General features: G+C 47.8%; 1 protein-coding gene across 14 annotated transcripts in view; it reads left to right on the top strand.

Moving 5' to 3' along the window:
* Positions 1–20,767, top strand: part of ATXN7L1 (ataxin 7 like 1) — a 218,317-nt gene that overhangs the window by 178,773 nt on the left and 18,777 nt on the right. For all 14 annotated transcript variants that reach the window (XM_032484200.1, XM_032484201.1, XM_006181018.3 and 11 more), the window contains 3 exons: positions 9,200–9,483; positions 12,653–12,735; positions 13,603–13,859. In XM_032484200.1, the coding sequence (XP_032340091.1) occupies positions 9,200–9,483; positions 12,653–12,735; positions 13,603–13,859 (624 nt within the window). The remainder of the gene's footprint in view (positions 1–9,199; positions 9,484–12,652; positions 12,736–13,602; positions 13,860–20,767) is intronic.

The raw sequence follows: 20,767 nt of genomic DNA, 5'->3' as shown, positions 1-20,767 counted from the left end.
AGAAGATGCCGGGGCGGGAGCTATGGGGGGCGTGCTGCAAGGTTGTAACTAGGTACTCTGGGCGGTGGGGAGCCTGCATAGCTTTCTAAGCAGGATAGCGGGGTCAGATTTGCATTGGTGGAGATGGATTGAGCACAGAGAGATGCTGGCTGGAAAGTTCGAGGGTGGGATTTAGATCAAGGTTCAGCCAAGCGGTGATGATCGTGATAATGAGGCCTGAAGTTGTAACGCATTGGGGAAGGTCTCCAGTTGAACATTGGGGAAGGTCTCCAATCGGTGATCTTCTTAGCGTAGAGCTTTCTAAAAATACAAAATGTGTTTAGTTTGGGACAAAGCATTTCCCGAGTTTGCTGTAGGTCAGTGTGTAGACTAAACTCTTGAGGGTTTAAACAAAATGTGCTCGGCATTCTGGATGGAAGTGGATGGGGCGTGGGGATGCCTGCCCAGTGCTGGATTCCAATACAGAGAAGGAGGAAGAGGTAGAGAGGAAAGATGCTTCCTGTGGAAGTTCCCCGTGAAGGAAGCTGGGAACGGAGGACTGGTGTGCTAGCACTGGCCAGGGATACTCTACTCAGAACAAGCTTCCTGAAAGCAAAAACACTGGGGGCCCGAGCCAGGGTTCTGGCTCCCCGCCTTTCCTGGCAGGGGGTGGAGGGTGTTCTGTGAGGGATCCTGTCTCTCCCTCTGGGCTGGTGCTAGCTCTGGGGCTTGAGGGAGGCAGTGAACACCGTGGCTGTGCTGGCTTTGAAAGGTGAGGAGCAGGCCCGGCAGGCATGGCAGCTTGGAGCTCCAGCAGCGGGAGCCAATGACCCCTGGTGGCTGCAGATGGGAGCACGCCCACTGGCATCTCAGCCCGTCCTGGACCTGTGCTGGGGTCCGGGCGCTGGGGGCTCTTTTCCGCTCTGCACAAGCGCTCCCTCCAGAATCCACTTGCTTCCTGGACTCTTACATCTCCAATCCTGCCCTTGAAGGCTCTGATGCCATTTATGCTTTGATGTGAATTTCACTAGGTGTTCATTTTCATTGTGAGGCTTTTCATTCTCATATGTGGAAGGAAAGGCACTGAGCCAGTACTGTGATTTGGTCTGGGGTTGTCTTAAATTCTGCCTGGACTCACTGCCCGAGGCTGCACCACTGCAGGCAAGCTGGTCCCAAGGGCACTCCAGAGACAGCTTGTCCAGCATCATTTACCCTGCTGTGCCGGGATTCTGTTTTCCTTCGTTATCGTCTTCTCTCCTCCAGCTTGCTGATTTTTCCCACAGTCTTGGGGCATTATGACTCCCAGGGAACGTCAGGGCATTTAGTGCCGGTTGAGCTCACACTGGGTTCGGAGACCGCCTTCTGAGTTCCATGCCTTGGGAAGCCCTGATTAGCAGAAGTGCCAGAGACACTGACAGAGGCTGATGCTGGGGCCTCCTGCTTCCAGGGAATCTGGAGCAGCCTAGAAGGGGGCACAAACAATTATTCCTCCGGAAGTGCCTCAGGGCCAGCAAGGACCCCCATTGCCTCACACACTCAAGAGTGCAAGAGACAACATGTTTGTATGAGAGGAGGCTGGAGTTCCTCTCGCTCGTCCAGAATGTGTATCCAGGTGGGAACTCTGACCACGAGTCCAGGCTCAGGCAGTGCCAGGAAGACTAGGGATAGAGAAGCAGGTGGGATTGGGAAGTAGGGCTGAGGGCTGCTCCTGGAAAGGCATCCTACTCAGGTCTGTCTTTCCCCTTCTGCATCCCCAAGAAGTGGTCCTCCACTCTGGGTGAATCTGAAGGCCACCTGCTCCCACCTGTCTTCTGCTCCTGCCTCCTCCTCCTTGTCCACCCCTCCCTCCACTGTGGGACCAGAAGGGCTAAGAAGACATAAAGCTCTGATGGTGACGATGACTTGGGCCCAGACGAATACCCCAGAAGCATCGGGGTCAGTAGGAAGAAGGGATGATGTGATCCTCTCTCCCCTTTTTGTTTTAGCTCCAGTTTATGAAGGGCCAACTGTGTGCCTAAGCACTTTATATGTATTATCTCAGTTAATCACTTTAGATCTCTATCATGACCTCCATTTTACTGATAAGGAAACTGAGGCCAGAGTAGGAAAGTTCTGAGATGAGCCAGGCTGGGCAGCCTCATGCGCCTGCCTGGGTTTTGCCCTACAAGGCCGTCCCGTCAAGGAGGTGAGAAGGGACTGAAGCCTGTGCTCACCCACTCGCCAGGTTGGCCACCCTTCTTCCAACTCCTGTAGGAGTCAGATGGCTTTCCCACCGTGATGCACTAGTAATGGAAAAGGCAGGGGTCAGAGCTAGGTTTGTCCGATTTCACAGCCTGTGTTTCTAACCATTATCCTAAACTATCTTGCAACACACGCCACCTTCTATGACTTTACTAGAACAGCGACAAGGCAGACCCCGATTCAGTCCTACTTGTCCTCCCTGATTTTATTTTACTTGCTTCTGGCCACGTTTCCAGTTCATCAAAGCCAGCTTGTTCTCTCCCCTGCTCCTAAGGGACAGTCCCACATCACTCTTCCCAATTGCCTCTTCCCCCTGTTGATGGATGCGGTCTTGACCTATCAGCTAAGTCACTGATGAAGGCTCTTTAACCTTCTTCTCAGCCAGCAATGGGCCCCTGCGAGCTCCACTAGGTACCACTCTGGGCTGGCACAAGACCCTGCTAACCAATCTTTTTTTGCCTCTGCTGCCAGGGCCACTCACACCCAATAGCTGTGTGGTCTAACCTGTGTTTTGCCAGCTTACTGAGGGCGTGTGATGTGGGAGGGAATCCAAAGCTGCGCAAAGGCCAGGAGAGATTATGCACAGTGCAACCTCTCTGCCCACCAGGCCTGACACAGCCACAGAATAATATTAGATGAATCTGGCGTATTTCCTTATTTACCATGCTCTGTGGTTGATTATCCTGTTTTCCATTTGCTTAAGGTGTTTACAAATTGGCTTTCTGAAAGTTTCCCTAGTCTTTTTCCAGGTTGAAAAAAATAACCATCTATTCATTCATCAGGATTTCTATAGCACCTCCTGTATCTGCTGTACCATGGTTGAACTTTGTAGCTCTCTTTTTTTTTTTTTAACATTTTTTTATTGAGTAATAGTCATTTTACAATGTTGTGTCAAATTCCAGTGTAGAGCACAATTTTTCAGTTATACATGAACATACATATATTCATTGTCACTTTTTTTTTTTTTTGCTGTGAGCTACCACAAGATCTTGTACATATTTCCCTGTGCTATACAGTATAATCTTGTTTATCTATTCTACATTTTGAAATCCTAGTCTGTCCCTTCCCACCCCCCGCCCCCTTGGCAACCACAAGTTTGTATTCTATGTCTATGAGTCTGTTTCTGTTTTGTATTTATGTTTTTTTCTTTTCTTTTCTTTTCTTTTTTAGATTCCATATATGAGCGATCTCATGTGGTATTTTTCTTTCTCTTTCTGGCTTACTTCACTTAGAATGACATTCTCCAGGAACATCCATGTTGCTGCAAATGACATTATGTTGTCGGTTTTAATGGCTGAATAGTATTCCATTGTATAAATATACATCTTCTTTATCCAGTCATCTGTTGATGGACATTTAGGCTGTTTCCATGTCTTGGCTATTGTAAATAGTGCTGCTATGAACACTGGGTGGGGTGCAGGTGTCATTTTGAAGTAGGGTTCCTTCCGGGTATATGCCCAGGAGTGGGATTCCTGGGTCATATGGTAAGTCTATTCCTAGCCTTTTGAGGAATCTCCATACTGTTTTCCACAGTGGCTGCACCAAACTGCATTCCCACCAGCAGTGAAGGAGGGGTCCCTTTTCTCCACAGCCTCTCCAGCATTTGTCATTTGTGGATTTTTGAATGATGGCCATTCTGACTGGTGTGAGGTGATACCTCATTGTAGTTTTGATTTGCATTTCTCTGATAATTAGTGATATTGAGCATTTTTTCATGTGCCTATTGATCATTTGTATGTCTTCCTTGGAGAATTGCTTGTTTAGGTCTTCTGCCCATTTTTGGATTGGGTTGTTTGTTTTTTTCTTATTAAGTTGTATGAGCTGCTTATATATTCTGGAGATGTAGCTCTCTTATTTAGGCTGATTGTTAGTGATTAATTGCCAGATCTCAGCTTTTAAAGATATCCCAAGTACTTCTTCAATTTAAAGAATCTAAATTTGAGATAATAGTATCCTGATAGCAGCCCCCAAAATGCATCCAAGAGGGCCAAATAGAATTCCATCTCTGAAGGCACTTAAAGATAGAGTAAATTCCTTTTTACTCGGGGTGGCTTACATGCTATCCCTGCTTAGAAGGCAAGAGGCTGGGTGAGATGACCCTTTCAAGGAACGGCCAGTGAATCGGAGATTCTCAAAATTCTGCCAGGCCTGGAGCACAGGCACATGGGCCTTTGTCGAAGGAATTGGTGGGAAGAAATCAGACAGCTGAGAACCCTCACCAGTCATGTAACCCAGAGCACAAATACCATATGTCTTCAGGCTCCTGCCTGTCAAATCCATCTTTCCCCTGCTCTGGTAAGTGGAACAGGGCTGGCGATGATTTCTTCAGGCCTAGAGATGTTCTGAACCATTCTTTTAAGGCTTATCTGTTGATGAAAGCATAAATCACGATCGCCAGGAAAGCAAAGCTGGCAGGAGAGCAGCTGGTCCTGCGACACGTTGGTGGCCCTCGAAATGGCCCCATAAGATTCTCCACCTCTGCTCTTTTGCAGACATCACTGGGCAGGGAGGGAATCTCCTTGCTGCTAGGAGACCCATTTTTCTTAAAGCCAAAGGACCCTCCTTGGTCCTGAAAGATAAATTCAGATGGGAGGAACACCCAGGAGGAAGACCAGGGCAGCCAAAGCAGCACTAAAGAAGCAAGGCAGACACAGCAAGGAGGGTGAGGGAGGACTGTTCCGGCTGTGGGATCCCTTCCTGGGACCGAGACAGAGGCACAGAGATAACAAGGAGATAACGACTCCCGGAATATTAGGCGCAGCAGGGGACATGCTGCAGCCCGGGGCTCCCTGAGAGAGTTTATCCCAAGCGAACAAAACAGGCATTATGAAAGCAGCGGGAGAAAGAGTGGGGACTCGTCTTTCCCTTTCAAACATTGCTCCTCAAAGAAAGGACAATAGCGGGTTGATAAATGCAACTAATTGTGAGACCTCGGGAAGTGTGTAAGTGCATCCCTTAAGATTAAAAGGGAAGGAACTTGAGGGGCTTAGGCTGATCTCAGGGGGAACCGCTGGGCTTGTTTATCGCCCAAACAGACTGATACACTGCTTGGTTAGTCATCTGAGTCGTGCCATCTCTACACCTCTCCCAGCACCTAACAGCACTTGGAGGTGTTGGGGTTTCAGTGATTAGACACAGAAAACAGGGGAGATGCCCCAACTGTGAGAGCAGGGGGTCAGAATCTTTCGGCTTCTTTCCAAATGGGAAATAAAGTAAATCTGTTATTCAGAGTCCGCTGCTCAGAGCTGGAACACTGTACTTCCTGGTGGGAAAGGTGATGGCAGAGGAGGGACGGAGGTAAGAAAGGGGACAAAGGGAAAAAGTAGAAGACAGTCCTGAGATGATGGCGCCCTCACGCACTCAAGGGTCTGTCTGTGAGGCAAGCAGGGGCCGGGGCTCTTAACAGTGTCTTATGTCAGCAAGAGTTCTTTGCTGGCAAGAGATTGAACCTCTGGGATTGGTTTTCCAAATCATATGACACCACCTTGCTATCATTTCCTCCTTTGTTCATCAGTTTGGGTTCCGGGGGCTGTTGCCAATAGTAGTGAAGGAAGGGGACTGAATTCTCAAATGGCCCGATGGCTAATGAGGGTGGTGGGGTCAAATAGGAAGGACCTTCACTTCTCTCTGTCTGTCTCATTTCCTCCGAAGATGTGTTTGACCCTTCCTACTCTGACTGAGCTGCCTGCTTCTCTGTCTTAACTCCCAGCAGAGGTCTTGGCTCAGGCCAGAGGCAGGTTACCTTAGAAGGGAAGCCCAAAACCTTTGGGGGAGAGAAGGGACACCAAAGGGAAAAGGATCAGGAGCAATCCTCCGTTCCGTATGGAGAGCCCTTCGCCACGAGCTAGCGTGTAATCTTAGAATTCGCACCCCAAACAACTCAGTCTCCCTTCTCCTCCCACTGCCAAGGTGTGGCCCACTTACCTGGCTTCGGGTGTGTTTACTCAGTGGCTCCACTCCTTACTGGCTCACCTGGTCTCTGGAATCCTTTCAAACCTTCTTGATTCCAGTCCAAGACACCTCAGTCCCAGAGGACTGCACATCAGCCTTCCCTTCCTGTTTCTGATGGGCTTCAATTCCATATCCTGTCTCTGGGCGCTGGGAGTGAAGTCCAGCCAGAGTTCTGGAAGTACTGGCAGTAGAGGGTGTGAGTGGGCCACATTCATGTAGCAGAGGAAATCTCAAATTAGGAGATCACAGACATTCGCTGGTCTGGCTCAAGCTGTTACTAACACACACTTGGGAAGAAGCATCACCAGCGAGATACGTCACCTGGCACTGTTCCAGTGGCTGGACCTCGTGCACCTGTGCTGGCCTGGCTGCCTCAAGGGACGTGCTGGAGCCGGACGGTGACTTTAGAGGAGAAATGCAGGCTGCACTGTGAGCATTTGAGGACCACTTGGCTTGGTTTTTAATTTATTTCACTTGGTATGATTGCTCTGGATTATTCTATCCCGACATCACATCTTTGTCTTCTCAGCTCATGAGTACTCAGCGTGTGACTCGTACTGCCTCATGCGACAGGAGCTGGACTGTGAAGATCCTAACTTCCTTTCCAGAACTTACTTGGCTTCACAAAGAAGTCTATCAGAGAAGGCCACTCAGGTGCTAGAGAATCTTCCTGCCTGCTGCTAGTCCTCATAGTCACATCAACACTTAAAGTTTAATTTTTTTTCTAAAATGAAAGTCAGCAGGTCAGAATAAGGGTGGCAAATAAACCAACAAGAGCTTTTTAAGTGGGCTCCTAGAATATGTTTTTTTAAAGTCAGGATATTGAAGTATAATTCTAGTTACATGAGTTTTGTAATTTGTGGTGGTTTTTTAGTTTGTACATGTAAATTTTTTTAATTATGATAAAATACATATAACAAAATGGATCATTTTGTTTAATGTATAATTTAGGAGTGTTAAGTATGTTCACATTGTTGTGCACCTGATCTCCAGAACTCTTTTCATCTTGCAAAACTGCAGTTCTGTACCCACTAAACAGCAGGTCCCCGGTCCCTGGCAACTGTCATTCTACTTTCTGTCTCTGTGAACTTGACTACTCTAGGTGCTTCACACAAGTGGAATCATACAGTATTCATCTTTTTCTGACGAGCATAGTTCACTTAGCATAGTGTCCTCCATGTTCATCCATCCATGTGTCAGAATTCCCTTCCCTTTTAAGGCTGAATTCCATTGTATGTATACACTGCATTTTGTTTATCCATTTATCCATCAGTGGACATTTGGGTTGCTTCCACCTTTTTGGCCATTGTGAATAATGCTGCTGTGAACATGATGTACAGGTATCTGTCTGTGACCCTGATTTCTGTAATTTGTGTCTTTTAAAATTGAGTGAAGGAATGAGCCTGGAAGAATTCCATATCCCATGGCTTTGCATTTTTTACCATTTGGAAGAAATCAGGAATGCAGCTCTAATTTCACCAGGTAATATCTTTACAGCTTCTTCGTGTGCTGACTTTTCAAGGGCTCCTTGTGCTGTTCTTCAGCGATATGTGAGTGCTTTGAGAATTGCCATTAAATAGAATGTAGCAGCAGTTCAGCCGTATCTCCGTGACTGAGACACTGATCAAAGGCAGGACCGTCATGACTGGGTGTATCACTAAAATCCACTGTTCCCGTTTCCCCTCACATGGGACTTGAAGTCCCACCCCATGCTTCCTCGGGCCAAGAAAGCACAGGGTCCCAGGGGGCAGTCTGAAGTCCGGCAGAGTGTGCTCCACCTCTCGGTGCCCTTCCACTGGTGAAGACCTATAAATAACATCTGGGATCCTGTTTCAAAGTCAGAAAAGAGGCAGGGGCTGGGGGGTTGCTGACATAGTGTCACAAACAGACTGACCAAAGAAATGATTTCTGAATGGATCTTAGAGAAGGACAAGCCAGCCAGCCGTGTGGACAGATGAGACTCCTCCCCTGCAAAACCAGCCTGCCTTTCATGCCCTACATTGTCTGCAGGCATGTCTGAGCCATATTCTAGCCCATTTGGCATTCAGATAGCCAAGTCGGCTCCGCTCGCAGCTCAGACAATTGGGGGCTGAAGTGTTAGCATTCTGCCCTCCTGCAAGGAGGAAAGGGAATCTAGTTTGGGAACCAAAGCAAGGCTTATTCATTTCATCTCATCTTTTAAGACCCAGAGACAGAGTCCTCTACAGCCCCTCCAGACACACGGTCCTCCAGCTTGAAATGCACAGAAATCAAATGCAATAACTATTCCAGGAGAAGTGGCAGGGACGTGGGGCTAAGGTGACAGATTCTGAAGAGCAGACATACACCTTTGTGCTCTGTCTTCTTAAAATTCATCCTCTCACCTGCCAGCCTTGAGCATTGCCTATTTACATAACTAGCTGCCTGAAATGGAATGTTAGATAACGTTACATGGTGTCTCACTCAATTTGAGCCCATCCCCAGGATACGAGTGATCCAGAAGTCCTCCGACAGTGTGTAGCGTGGCCCGCTGGCCTGCAGCCAGGCCTCCGTGTGGTGTGAGCCTGTCAGCACTCCAGCTAAGCAGATGTCAGGCCCGATCGCCCGGGTGGGAGACCAGCAGAGCAGCAGGGGAGGAGGCGTGATCCAGCAAGAGGCTCAGTGGCACTTCGGGGCGTCTTCGGGGACAAACAGCATCGCTTCCTGAGCCTCACAGCAGGCGCCTTGTTCTGCCCAAGGTGCTGTCTCCCAGACTGCCAACAAAAGGGGCTGAGAAGGGGGGAGCTGCAGGATCTATGGGGACGGCTGGTACAGGCGGTCATCAGTCAGCTCTGATGCCATCCCTGGCGCTGTGCCAGCCTCACACCCCCTGTTGGTCCTTTCCAAGGCACGAATCTCCCATCAAAACTGGAATCATGCTGCTCGCTTGTAGGAGGAGTATAAATAAGAGATAAGGAGGTGTCCTGATAATGATAAGCGGGGCTATCTTCTCAGCAGACCAGATGTATCAAAGAAGGCAATTGTGTGTGTTTGTTCATTTATTTTTCAGCGTTCCAGTTCCCGTAGTCAGCTTAGAGAAAATTCCTAACCTAGTGAAGGCAGATGGTGCCAATGTCAAAATGAACTCTACAACCACTACTGCGGTCACCTCCTGCTCCACCCCATCCTCTGCCGTCTCCGCCCCGTCTTTAATTAAGCCGGTCTCGATGTCCAAGTCAGTGCCACCTTCCCCAGAGAAGATCTTAAATGGCAAAGGGATTTTGTCCTCCACAATAGACAAGAAACACCAGAATGGCACCAAAAACAACAACAAGCCTTACAGGAGACTTTCAGGTACGTGTCTGTGTCACTAGAGTCTGGTTGATGCTCAGACTGCAATTGAGTGACGTCCGTAAAGAGCGAGTGATGCGTCCTTATGATTAAGCAGGTCTGTTTCATTTCAAGGGGAACACACTGTTTACCTGCAGACAGGACCCCTTCACCTAAAAATGCAAAGGAGAGCTGGTTCTCTTATTCCCGGGCCAGATGAGGTCCCTCGTTCAGCTCAGCACTTGATGGGAGTCACCCTAGTGACCTCAAAGCAGGAGGCTCTGCGCCCCCAGCAGCAGCCTGTGGACTCTGAGACTCTTGTCATCATGCCTACAGGCTGAAGCACCCTCGGATTCCATAAAGCCTCACAGCCATGAAGTCGGACAACCCACAGCGAGAGCGTACAGTAGCTCAGAGCAGGCTTGGGACAGTCCCACTGGTGCCGTCTGCCCTTCTCTATCCTTTGGTCTAGTTGGTTTCCAGGTTGATTCTGTGGTCTGGGGCCACAACTGCCTTTCCCACACAAGCAGGTTGGAATTCCCGTTTCCTGGGAACACTGGGACTGGCACAGAGGAGGGGTACAGAGGGGTCTCTCTCTGATCTACTTAGTTATGTGAGTAGGCACTTGGGGTGCCTGGAAGGGTGCACACAGCCAGTCCTGGAGGCAACGGTTGCCCTTGGGGGCCCCCACGTGGCTGATACTTGCTTTGGATTGATGTAGAGGGAAACCTGGCAGTTCTGCTTTCTCCAAAAGACCAAGAAAAGTTATAACTTCTTCATACACCATAGGCATTTCTCAAATGTTAACCAAAAAAAAAGGAAATACAGTTGACCCTTGAACAACTCAGAGATTAGAGGCACCCACCTTCTACACAGTCGAAAATCCCCATGTCATTTATAGTCAGTGCTCCATATCTGTGGTTCCTCCATGTCCGCAGATTCTACCAACCTCCAATCTTGTAGTACTACAGTATTTACTGTTGAAAAAGCCCTGCGTGTAAGCGGACCTGCACAGCTCAAAACCCGTGTTCAAGGGTCAGCTGTGCAGAGAAAGCCACCCTATGAGAGAGAAGCTATGTCCTCTGGTGTGAGCGTAATTCCTAAGTGCCCAAGAATTGTGGGTCATTTTTATTTTCTACTTTGCATTTCTCTGTATTTCAGTTTTTCTATCATACATCTGTAACTTTAAAAACACTTATTTCTTAAAAGTACCTCAGACCCAAAGCACTCAAATGACAGTTATTTTACCCTGAAAACCTCTCCATGTCCTATTTACCCTCCATCCGGAAAGAAAGGCAGAGCCTGGTGCTCTGTTGGAGGGTGTGGGGCCTCACTGCAGACAGCGCTCCCAGCTCCTGGCTCTCTTCCTGCAGAGAGGGTTCACTTTCACTCCACAGAGGAGGCAGCATCCCTGGACGATCCAGGAGGCCTGGCTGGGCCCCGTGTCCAGAGGCTGTGCTTTCTTGTCCTGGCAGAAGCATAACCACAGTGTCCAGCCTGCACCTTAATCTGAAGTTGTTTGGGGATTTCTTAAATTAATTTATTATTATTAATTAATTTATTTATTTTTGCTGTTTGTTGGTAGTTTTGTCTCATTGGGTCTTTTGCTTATTTCTCTGTCACTTTCACATTTGGCAGCCACCTCCTGCCCCCAGCCAAACAACCTGCCCAATTCCAGGCCAGCAGGGGTGCTGGTGTGGATCTGGGCTGGGGTCTGACTCCGACAGGCCCAAGGAAAAGGACTCACACCAGGTGGCCTGGGGGCTATGCCCAGGCCCTCCTCGGTGGGCGGAGAGGGCTCACAGGGGAGTGGGCTTCTCTAGGCATAGCAGTTTTCTGTTCTTAAAAGTGAAGGGAAAAAAAAGAAGAAGAAGCAGAAGACAAAAGCGAAAGAAGGGGTAGGATGCAGCCAATCAGGAAATTTGTCTTGGATATGAAAATGGTTTTATGGCAAACATCATCATCACCACTGTTGCAAACACCCCACAGCTCCCAGACCTTCTTTTAAAAATAGAATGCATTCATTTATTATGGTCAGAGTTTACCAAGTTCAGAAACTTTTTCAGGCATGGCAACCTCTTTTTAGCTTGCAGCCATCTGAGGCCCTTAAGGAGACATTCCACCAAGTTTATATACACTCCCCACCCAGCCGCCCACCAGCACTGCTGCCCGTCTCCCTGAATGCCCAGAAGAGCTGTCTTACTCCTGCCCTGCAGGACTTGTGTTTGCTAGGTGCCTTCCAGAAACGGCACAGGCCATCAACAAGTGGAACTTTAAAGCCTGAAGGGTCCTTAAGAAGTTGCCTCATGTCCTCTCATCTTCCAGGGGAGGAGAGCATTTCTGTAATCCAGAAGGGGCATAAAAAGAGCAGGTTTCTTAGAAGTAACCTCGACAGGCGCTGTCTGCAATCCAGCGGGATGGCCGGATCCGGGAGAGCCTCCCTCCCTTAGTGAGCCTTCATCCCGCAGGGACAGCTTGCCCAGAGTACTCATTCCCACCTGGTGCAGCAGACCCCGTGCAGGGGGCAGAGCAAGCTCCGAGACTAGCAGGCCCGCCCACATCCAGCCTTCTCCCGTGCCCCTGCCTGTGATGCTGCCCAAATATCTCTGAATCAGGGAAATGATTTTTTCCAGCCAGCGAGGCTGCATGGAAAGCTGAGGACTTTGCAAAGTAGGAGAGAGGCAGGTCACACTGACATGTCAAGAAATAATCTCTGACATTTAAACGGCTAAAACTAGCAGGGAGGCAGGGCAGGGGAGGGAGGGTGTTGTATTCTTGGAGCTGCCCCTGGGAAAAAGTGGCCCTTGGGCCTCAGGTGGCTCTCCTTGGTCTGCAGCCAACTATGCCCAAAGTGCCAGATACCTGGGGAACTGTTGGGAGTGAAATAAAGTGTGAGAGCAACGTGGCTCCTTTCCATCCGGTGCCCACCCCCACCTATCCCCTTGTGCGTTGTGCATCCCTGCCGAAGCTGGACTTGGGAACTCTGGGATTCAGAGGGAAGCGCCATCTTCCCCCAGCAGTTCTGAAACATTTTAGCAGCTGGTTGGGAAAAAAAACAAAAAACAAAAACCAGATTGCCTGACAATGTCTCACTTGTTGGTGCAAATGTGCATTTTTTAAAAAATGTAGTCTTAATGCCAAATCCTATTTAGTCTCCTTTTTTCTTATATTTTTTGTTTGTTTCTTAAACCAGAGAGAGAATTTGACCCAAATAAACACTGTGGAGTATTGGATCCCGAGACAAAGAAACCTTGCACAAGATCCCTCACCTGCAAGGTATTTCTCTTTCCATAAAAAATACTTCCTGCTCTCGCTGGGGCCTTTGTCGAAATGTTTGCATGCCACTCTCTGCACACGGCAGGGTGTGGAGCCTCGACATGACCCCCAGCTGTTCTTTGTAAGGGAAATGCTTTCTTCTCTTCCATGGTAGCAGAGTGCCTGCCTCAAGCTGGCTGGCTTTTTAAGAAGGAAAAAAAAATAGGCTTCCCCTGTTACTTGTGAGGCCAGACAGTAAATTGTATTTATAGGCACTCACAGGCGGTTCTAAACCCTGCTACGTTTTAATGTATGCAGGAGCGGCGGCAGCGGCGGCAGCGCCCTGAAAAGCAGCCCCGGAGGGGAGGACGAGCCGCCGCGCCCCTGATCCGGCCACGCCGGGGTGGCCAGGGGACAGCTGACCCAAGGCGGCCGCCGTCAGGTGGCCCCCAGCCCCATATTTCTTACTGAACGGCTAATGCCTCTTGGGATGGAGGCTGTGGCCCTCTCTGCTTGGTGGGTCCGTGTGTCTGGGCCAAAGCGAGCCCCCCACCTGCACCTGGATTAACTCCAGCACGCCCTCACCATTGCCTTTCATCAGAGAGGTTCTCGTGGGTTCTGTGCTGAAACTCGTCATCTTGTGCTTTTTTTTTTTTTTTTTTTTTTTTTTGGAGGAAGCTTTGGCTTCTTAATGCCAGGAGTGTAGGGCATGGTTGCATTTGTGTGGTCTCTACCTCTTCCCAGCCAGAACAGGAGCCGTTGCCTTGAAGTTGACTTTTCAAGCACCTCCAAATTCCTATGAATTGCCGTTTCTGAGATGGAGGGCCCGGGGAAGCAGGTTTATGTGCTGATCAAAGAGGCTGTGCTTCCCGTCTCTTTTCTCCTTAGACACATTCCCTAAGCCATCGGAGGGCAGTCCCAGGCCGGAAAAAGCAGTTTGACCTCCTTCTGGCGGAACACAAAGCCAAGTCCCGGGAAAAAGAAGTTAAGGATAAAGAACATCTCCTGACTTCGGCGAGGGAAGTACTTCCAAACGCGCCCGGGCCGGCGCAGGACTGTCTGCCGGGATCTTCAGGGACCTCAGGCCCAGAACCTAAAGTCGCGTCCCCTGCGAAATCCAGGCCCCTTAACTCTGTGCTTCCCAGGTAAGTCCCACCTTGGTGAGGAAGCCTGGAGCCCGCAGTCAGGTGACTCTGCCTGGCCGGGTTGTGTGTGGTCTGAGCACATTGTGAAATGGCAGTGGCAATAGTCCTCCCTCGTGAGGCGGTTGTGAAGTTCAAACCAGAGAGTGGGCGGGAGGGGCTCAGCCCAGTGCCTGACGTGTAGCGCTTGGTGGATTTTACTGCTGCCACGATTGTCATCCTCACTGTCGTCATCACTGCCATCATCATCACCCTGCAGAGCAGACCCATATCAGATGGCGTGGGTTGTTCACAGAGCAATAGTAAGCTGGAAGTGAATGCCTGAAAGAATGACACCCACCCACCGGGTAACTTTCTGGTTGCCTGGGGTTTTAGATTAGTTGGAGATTCCTGGAGCAGAGAGTAGGGGAAGCCTGGGGGCATGGGTGGGCAGCACAGCTTAGGAACCTACTTGTCATATTTTGTGCATTTTTCCCCAACTCTCAGAGATGGTCAGGGTGAAGGGGAAATTAGCGTAACAGAGGCTATTTGTCCTTACGTTTCCCTCCACACCAAGGAAGCTAAGCCACCTCTACGGGGGGTTGTTTGGTTGTCCTGGACAGAAAGGAAAGAAGAGAGAACAAACCCCATTTGGATTAAGAGGGATTTAGAATCCATACATGTGTGTTTTAATGGGTAGTGGAGTGCCGTATTGAGCCACAGACCAATTTCTAGGTAATAGGACAGGGAACCCTCCTTCAAAAATATTAATTGAGTGCTTGCTCTTTAACCAAGGGGCCCAGGAAGGTGAATGAAACCAGATCCTGCCTTTCAAGAATTTAGAGTTTAGAAGATGAGACTCAAAATCCAGAAGATCATAGAAAGGGAACATTAATAATATAGTATGAGAAGTGCAGGTAGTGGTATCATCTGATGATTTGGGGGGGGGTGATTAGGTTTATTTACTTATTTTTGGAGGAGGTACTGGGGATTGAACCCAGGACCTCGTGCATGCTAAATACTCACTCTACCACTTGAGCTATGCCCTCCCCCATCTGATGATTTTTAGTGCCTACAGTGAGTCTCAAAGAGTGATTGTCCAGCCAGCCAGTGGGCATTAAGAGGACGTAGTTATGAAAGAAGGGGAAGGAACTTATTTTTAAAGCAAAAGCAGATATTTGATGGTCATTGTTACCGATCCACCAGGATCTCTTCCACCTTCCACTTTGACGTGAGCCTGACCCATGTGACAAATAGAGCCCCTCTCTCAGAATCGCAGACCTCAGCCTCAGGCATCCGGGAGGATGGAGTCGGACGGAATCACCACCCACACATTTCCATCATCACAGTCATTGTTGCATCGTCATCATCCATTTACAGGCCACTTTCCTTGCCACTCCTCACGTTGCAAGATCATTTTGTAATGACTTCTCACTGTAATGCTAAATGTTGGTGAAGGATATTACCCTTGCTTTAGAGTTGAGGAGACAGTTCTGTTCCAAGCTTCTAGGAGGGGCTTCAATTCTATATACAGTTGTTTTCAAACTTCTTGGTGGCTGAGGAATTTTTTTATTGCCTCAAAACATTACATGGTACCCAATATAAGAGCAGACCTGCCTCCACCGGAAGCCAGCTCAGCCCTGCTGTCATCGCACATGTGCCCAGAGCCCACTGTCCCCCAGCCCATCCAAGGGACCATCTTGGATTCCCCAAGGACTCCAGGGAACTCAGTTTGAAAACTCTCTTTTCTTTTTTATACATTTCTCCATCAATTTTGACTGATGCAGGCACTTCTCACCTAAACAGTGGTACCTGGCTTAACAGAGAAGCCAGGGGGCAGCCGTTAAAAAAATGAAACAGTAGACAGTAGAGCCCTAAGAGCTGCTTCTTTCTGTTCCTTTTTGGTTTAATTTTCAGGAGAATGTTTGTCAACAGAAAAATGCCAAGTGTTTATGTTCTTTAGGGAAGCAGAAGAGAGTGGATGAGGTTAATCAGCAGAGAGAATGTTTCTGAATAGAAGGGAGAAGCAAAGAAACACATTACAAATGTTGGTAAGAGAATAATTTTTGAGGATGCTTTTCAAAGTTGATGATGAAGGCACCAAAAACTCAGGGGTGAGCTCTGTTCCAAAGTTCATGGGAAGTAACATCCTCTTTCACTTGTTTTCAGTTCAGACAAAACCCCATACAATCAGAGATTTAAAACGCATAATCAAGGCAGGAGGGTATAGCTCAGTGGTAGAGTGTGTGTTTAGCATACGTGAGGTCCTGGGTTCAACCCCCAGTACCTCTATTTAAAATACACACACACACACACACACACACACACATAAATAAATAAATAAACCTAATTACCCCCCCAAAAAAGAAAGAAAAAGCATGATTAGAAGTTAATGTGCTCAACATTTTTTCCCCTCATGTTAATGATATAAATATAATAGCTGTTTCATTCACACTCATTACCTGTAATTGGCAAAAAAAAAAAAAAATCATTACACATGAGTGGAATTAGGGTACCCCCCTCCCCAGTTGTGAATTTCTCTTGCAGGGAATGCTAACATGTGTGAATTTATCTCTTAAATACCGTTTGGGTAACCTTGAGAATACTCCAGTTCTCATATTTCTGAGTTGCAACCCATTCTGTTCCTCAAAGAGGGACTGGGGTCCAGGATTGGAAAAGTGAAAGTTAGATAGCAAGGATCGGAACAGGATGGAAGGACAAGGTTCAACTCCTTGTCTGCTCACCCTGTGAGCAGGGTCATGTTTCTTTGCCTCTCTGGCCTCAAACTGCTCACCTGTCAGATGGAGATAAGAAAAATGATGGTAGGTAAAGTCCCAAGCTCTTGATAAGTGCTCAGGTATGGTAGCTGGTAGCGAGGGCTGGTGGTGTCAATGGGGAAGCAGTGCTGAGTCAGCGAGGGCTGGTGGTGTCAATGGGGAAGCAGTGCTGAGTCAGTGAGGGCCTTGGTGCTGCCTGCTTTCCATTCACCTGTCCTCCTGGCCTCTGGTCCTCAACCCAGGGGCTCTTGAATAACATACCGATATCTCTGTTTCTTTGTCCCCAACTCTAAGGGAGCACATTACCTGCCCCACAGAGCCCACAGGCTGAGGGTGACCAGGACAACCAAAACTATCAGGATTCTTGTTGGAAGGGGGAGAAGGGCAGAGGGTCGAGCTGGGCTGTGACAAGCCAGGCCCTGGCCCCCAGGAGGGCGGGAGGAAAGGTCGGCTGCAGGATCAGCGCTGACAAGATCTGGGCACGCTCCCCTCTGTCTCATAGATGCTCGCACATCTCATCTTAAAGTATAAAGTGGCAAACACTGGTGAATCTTAGACTGACAGGAGCAGTGGGGAGAGAGGCAGAAGGTCCTAGATACCTGGAAAAGGGCAGAGATGAGTCCGGAGTGAAAGCAGCTTCCGTTCGTGACGCATTAGGCAGTGTTATTGCCAACCTGGAAGCCGTTTCTCTCCTTGTCTTAAGTTTGTTCCTGTACTTTTTCTACAGCCATTTCTTAGTATTGGGGCTTTGAAGTCTCATTTCCACCTCCTATTAGTTTGGCTAATAAGTGTCCTCACTGAGAAATGTGGGTCATAATTATGCGCACCTAAGGCAGTGAGTAACTTGGAGACAATGCACATGACACGGCTACACTTAGGGGGGACACAGTTAAGGTCAATCGCCCTGCGCGCTCTTCCCCAAAGCACTCAGACTGATGCTCATGCTTCCTCAAAGTGAGGGGTGGGGGAGGGACTTTCTCTGAGTTTTCCTGAGTGAAACTGGACAGGAGCCATCATCTCATGTACGGTCTTTAGACCAGACTGGTACGTGGAGAGTGGAGGGTGACGTAGTGCTGGGGAAGAAAGATTGGGTGGCAGGTTAACGCACTTGCATGACTTTTCCAACACTTTCTCCTGGCGAAGTGCCCCGTTCACCATCGCTCCTCGCCTTGGCTTTTCTGAGACACAGGCAGGTTCCAGGGCAGCGATCAGAGCTGGGAGGTCTTGAAAGCAGCCGCCACTCCATAATCGCCGGGAGGGTGCTTGCACCCGAGCGAGACATGCTACGAAGGAGAAGCCCGAGGGCTCTTCCTTCACGTTGTGCATGTGCACACAAGTGTCCACCATCATCACTCAAGTCTCTGTCTTTGCTCTCAGGGCTGATTCTGCTCCAGAGCTCACAGTTTCCATGTTCAACTTGACACTCTCCATGATTCTCCTCCCCTCACATCCTCTCTTTTCTGGCAACTGGACTTACTGTTGAGTGTCTCAACCATTTTAATTTTTTTTCTTAACAAAAATTTGTGAATTTTTTTGTTTGTTTTTTTTTGTTTTGTTTTAAGAACATGGAATATTTAATTAATATATATTTTCACTCCTTTAGGTGGAAATGGTGTGTATTGCAAATACTACCTCTAAAAATACTAAATCCAATTATTGTATAAAATAGAGTTATTTTAAAAATTATTGTGATAAAACACACATAACAAAATTTACCATCTTAAATATTTTAAGTGTACAATTGAATGGCATTAGACACATTCATGATGTTCTGCAACAAAACTTTGTTTTTAGAATCAAAGTAATAGGCACCTAGTTCAAAACCAAATAGTTCTCAAATAGAGTGAAAAACAGTGGTTCCTGCCATCCTGGAACTCTCTCTACCCTCTCTGTGTGAGAGCACCTGCTTCCTGGATCCTACTGCTTTCTTCTCTCTTGGTTTGCTCCTTTATTTTGATGGAGTGTCTTTTCCATTAGCTTCCTGTGAAGGGGAGTGGGAGGGCAATGTGTAGCATCCTTATACGCCTGAAAATGTATTTATTCTACCCTCATGCCTAATTGTTAAGCTCTCTGAGTATATAACTGGATTGAAAATCATTTCTCTACTGAATTTTGAAGACCATTTTTCCATTGGGCTCCTGGTATCAGAAGTTTTTGTTGAGATGTTTAATATCATTCTGGTTCAGTTTTTATTTCTGAAGCATGGGGCTCTGAAACTTCCCAGGAATCACCCTTGATGTTGGTCTTTTTTCATTCATTGTGCTGGGTACTCAGTAGATCCTTTCAATCTGGAAACACCCATTTCTAGGATATTTTCCTATATTACTCCCTAAATAATTTTCTCCCCACTATTGCCTTTATTCTCTTTCTTAACCTCCTGTTAGTTGGATGTTGTACTGTTTGCTTTAGTCTTTTTCTTTCTCTTACCTTTTCTCCTATTTTCTCTCAATCTCTTATTTCACTTCTAAAAAGATTTTTTACTTTCCCTTCAAAACTGGATATTAAAATATTTATGATTTACTTAAGTTTTAGGATCTGGTTCTTCTTATCTGATTGCTTCTTATAATATCCTGCAAGAGACTGTCACTGGCAGAGATGATACCATTCTAATATCTTTGAAGATAGGTTTCTTAGTTTTTCCTCTTTCTTTCCTTATCTTCATTTCCCCCAAGTTTATTTCTTGTAGGTGTTCGTGCGTTTGGTATTTGGTTGGTCAGCATCATGCTGAAGGTGTTCCAGGAATGTTTGGTGATCCCTAACCATTCATATTTAGAAGAGAGGCTCTGACAGGTGGATTGGAGGTCTGTGTGTAGGACTGTCAACCAAAAGGTCATCACGTCACCAGTCAGCCTTCACTGGAGGATTCCCAAAGGCAAGATGTGGCAGGAAGCCTTTTCTCTGGGGCCATTGCGTTTTCCAAGGGAAGAATCCTGCCTGCTGGTGTGCCTGGCAGCAGGCGTTCTGGGAGTGGTGACTAAGGATCTGGCCAGGGACAGCCCACAACCCCCCTGTTTCTAGCCCTGTGCCCCCATCTGGTCTCTGCTGAGCCTGGTGGCCCCATATCTAGAGTCTCTTTAGTTGTTAGAGAGTTGATTGAGGGGTGGGGGTTGGCAGGGGCGATGGCAATTCACCTGGCTGTGTGGAGTGGTAGTGATGACCTGTGGGTCCAACGGTCACCTGACTTCCGGCTCTCCCGCTCAGTTTAGTCCTCACCTCGGACTTCTGCGGCCCTAGGTGCTCCAGGTGCCCCGCTTCTCAGAGGTTCTGTGGCAGGTCAGTTAACACTCATCCAGTCACAGCCCGTTGTCTTAAAATGGGTTCAAATCTTATTCACACTCATATCAGTTGGGACACTTCACGGGCAAGTATCACAAAACCTTGCTTACTAAACACCCAACAATTAGGACATTTCTCACCGCAGGTGACAAGAAGTCCAGAGGTGCCAGGGTACCAGTCCCCAAAGATCAGGGGTTGGCTCTCCTTCTCTGCCCCTCTGTTACTCCACCCGCCTCAGTCCTTTGGCTCCACCTTCAGAGTCGGTAGCAAGATGGCTGCAGCGCTTCCAGGCACATCCAGGAGAAGGTGGAAACCACCTTTTCCTTGTGTCTCTTTTTAAAAGTGAGAAAAACCTTTGCGAATGCCCCCCCAGTCCCCCAAATGTATTTTCTTTGATATCTCATGCCCTTCTCCAAACCAGTCATTAACAAGGTTAATGAGAGTCCCGTGACTAGTTGAGTGGAGGCTGGGAAGTCATCACCACAACTCTCAGCATAGTTCCGTTGACCTTGTTCCTCGGCACTAATGCCTTTGGTGTCCCTTTACCGTGATTTTGAACACTGTTTTGGGGGAGAAGAGATAATGTGTTCAGTCCACCTGCTCCATTTACAGGAAGTTCTTCAGCCACTTTCCTACACGCACCTGTACTACCAGCTCTCTTTCTTTGTGTTGTCTTTCTGTTATGAAATTTTCCCCATGTACAAGAGAGTAGAGAGGATACCATGACAAACACCTGCATACCTAGTTTTAACAGTTGTAATATTAATATTTTGCAATTACATTGACTTCATCTACATTTTTAGTGATACATTTTTAAGTAAATTGCAACTATCTTGGCATTTCACCTCTAAAGATTTCCAGGGCATCTCTAAAAAGTAA

Source organism: Camelus ferus, chromosome 7 (assembly GCF_009834535.1).
Source record: "Camelus ferus isolate YT-003-E chromosome 7, BCGSAC_Cfer_1.0, whole genome shotgun sequence".
Lineage (NCBI taxonomy): Eukaryota > Metazoa > Chordata > Mammalia > Artiodactyla > Camelidae > Camelus > Camelus ferus.
Note: the sequence above shows the minus strand (reverse complement) of the source record. Positions and strands in the feature narration are given on the sequence as shown.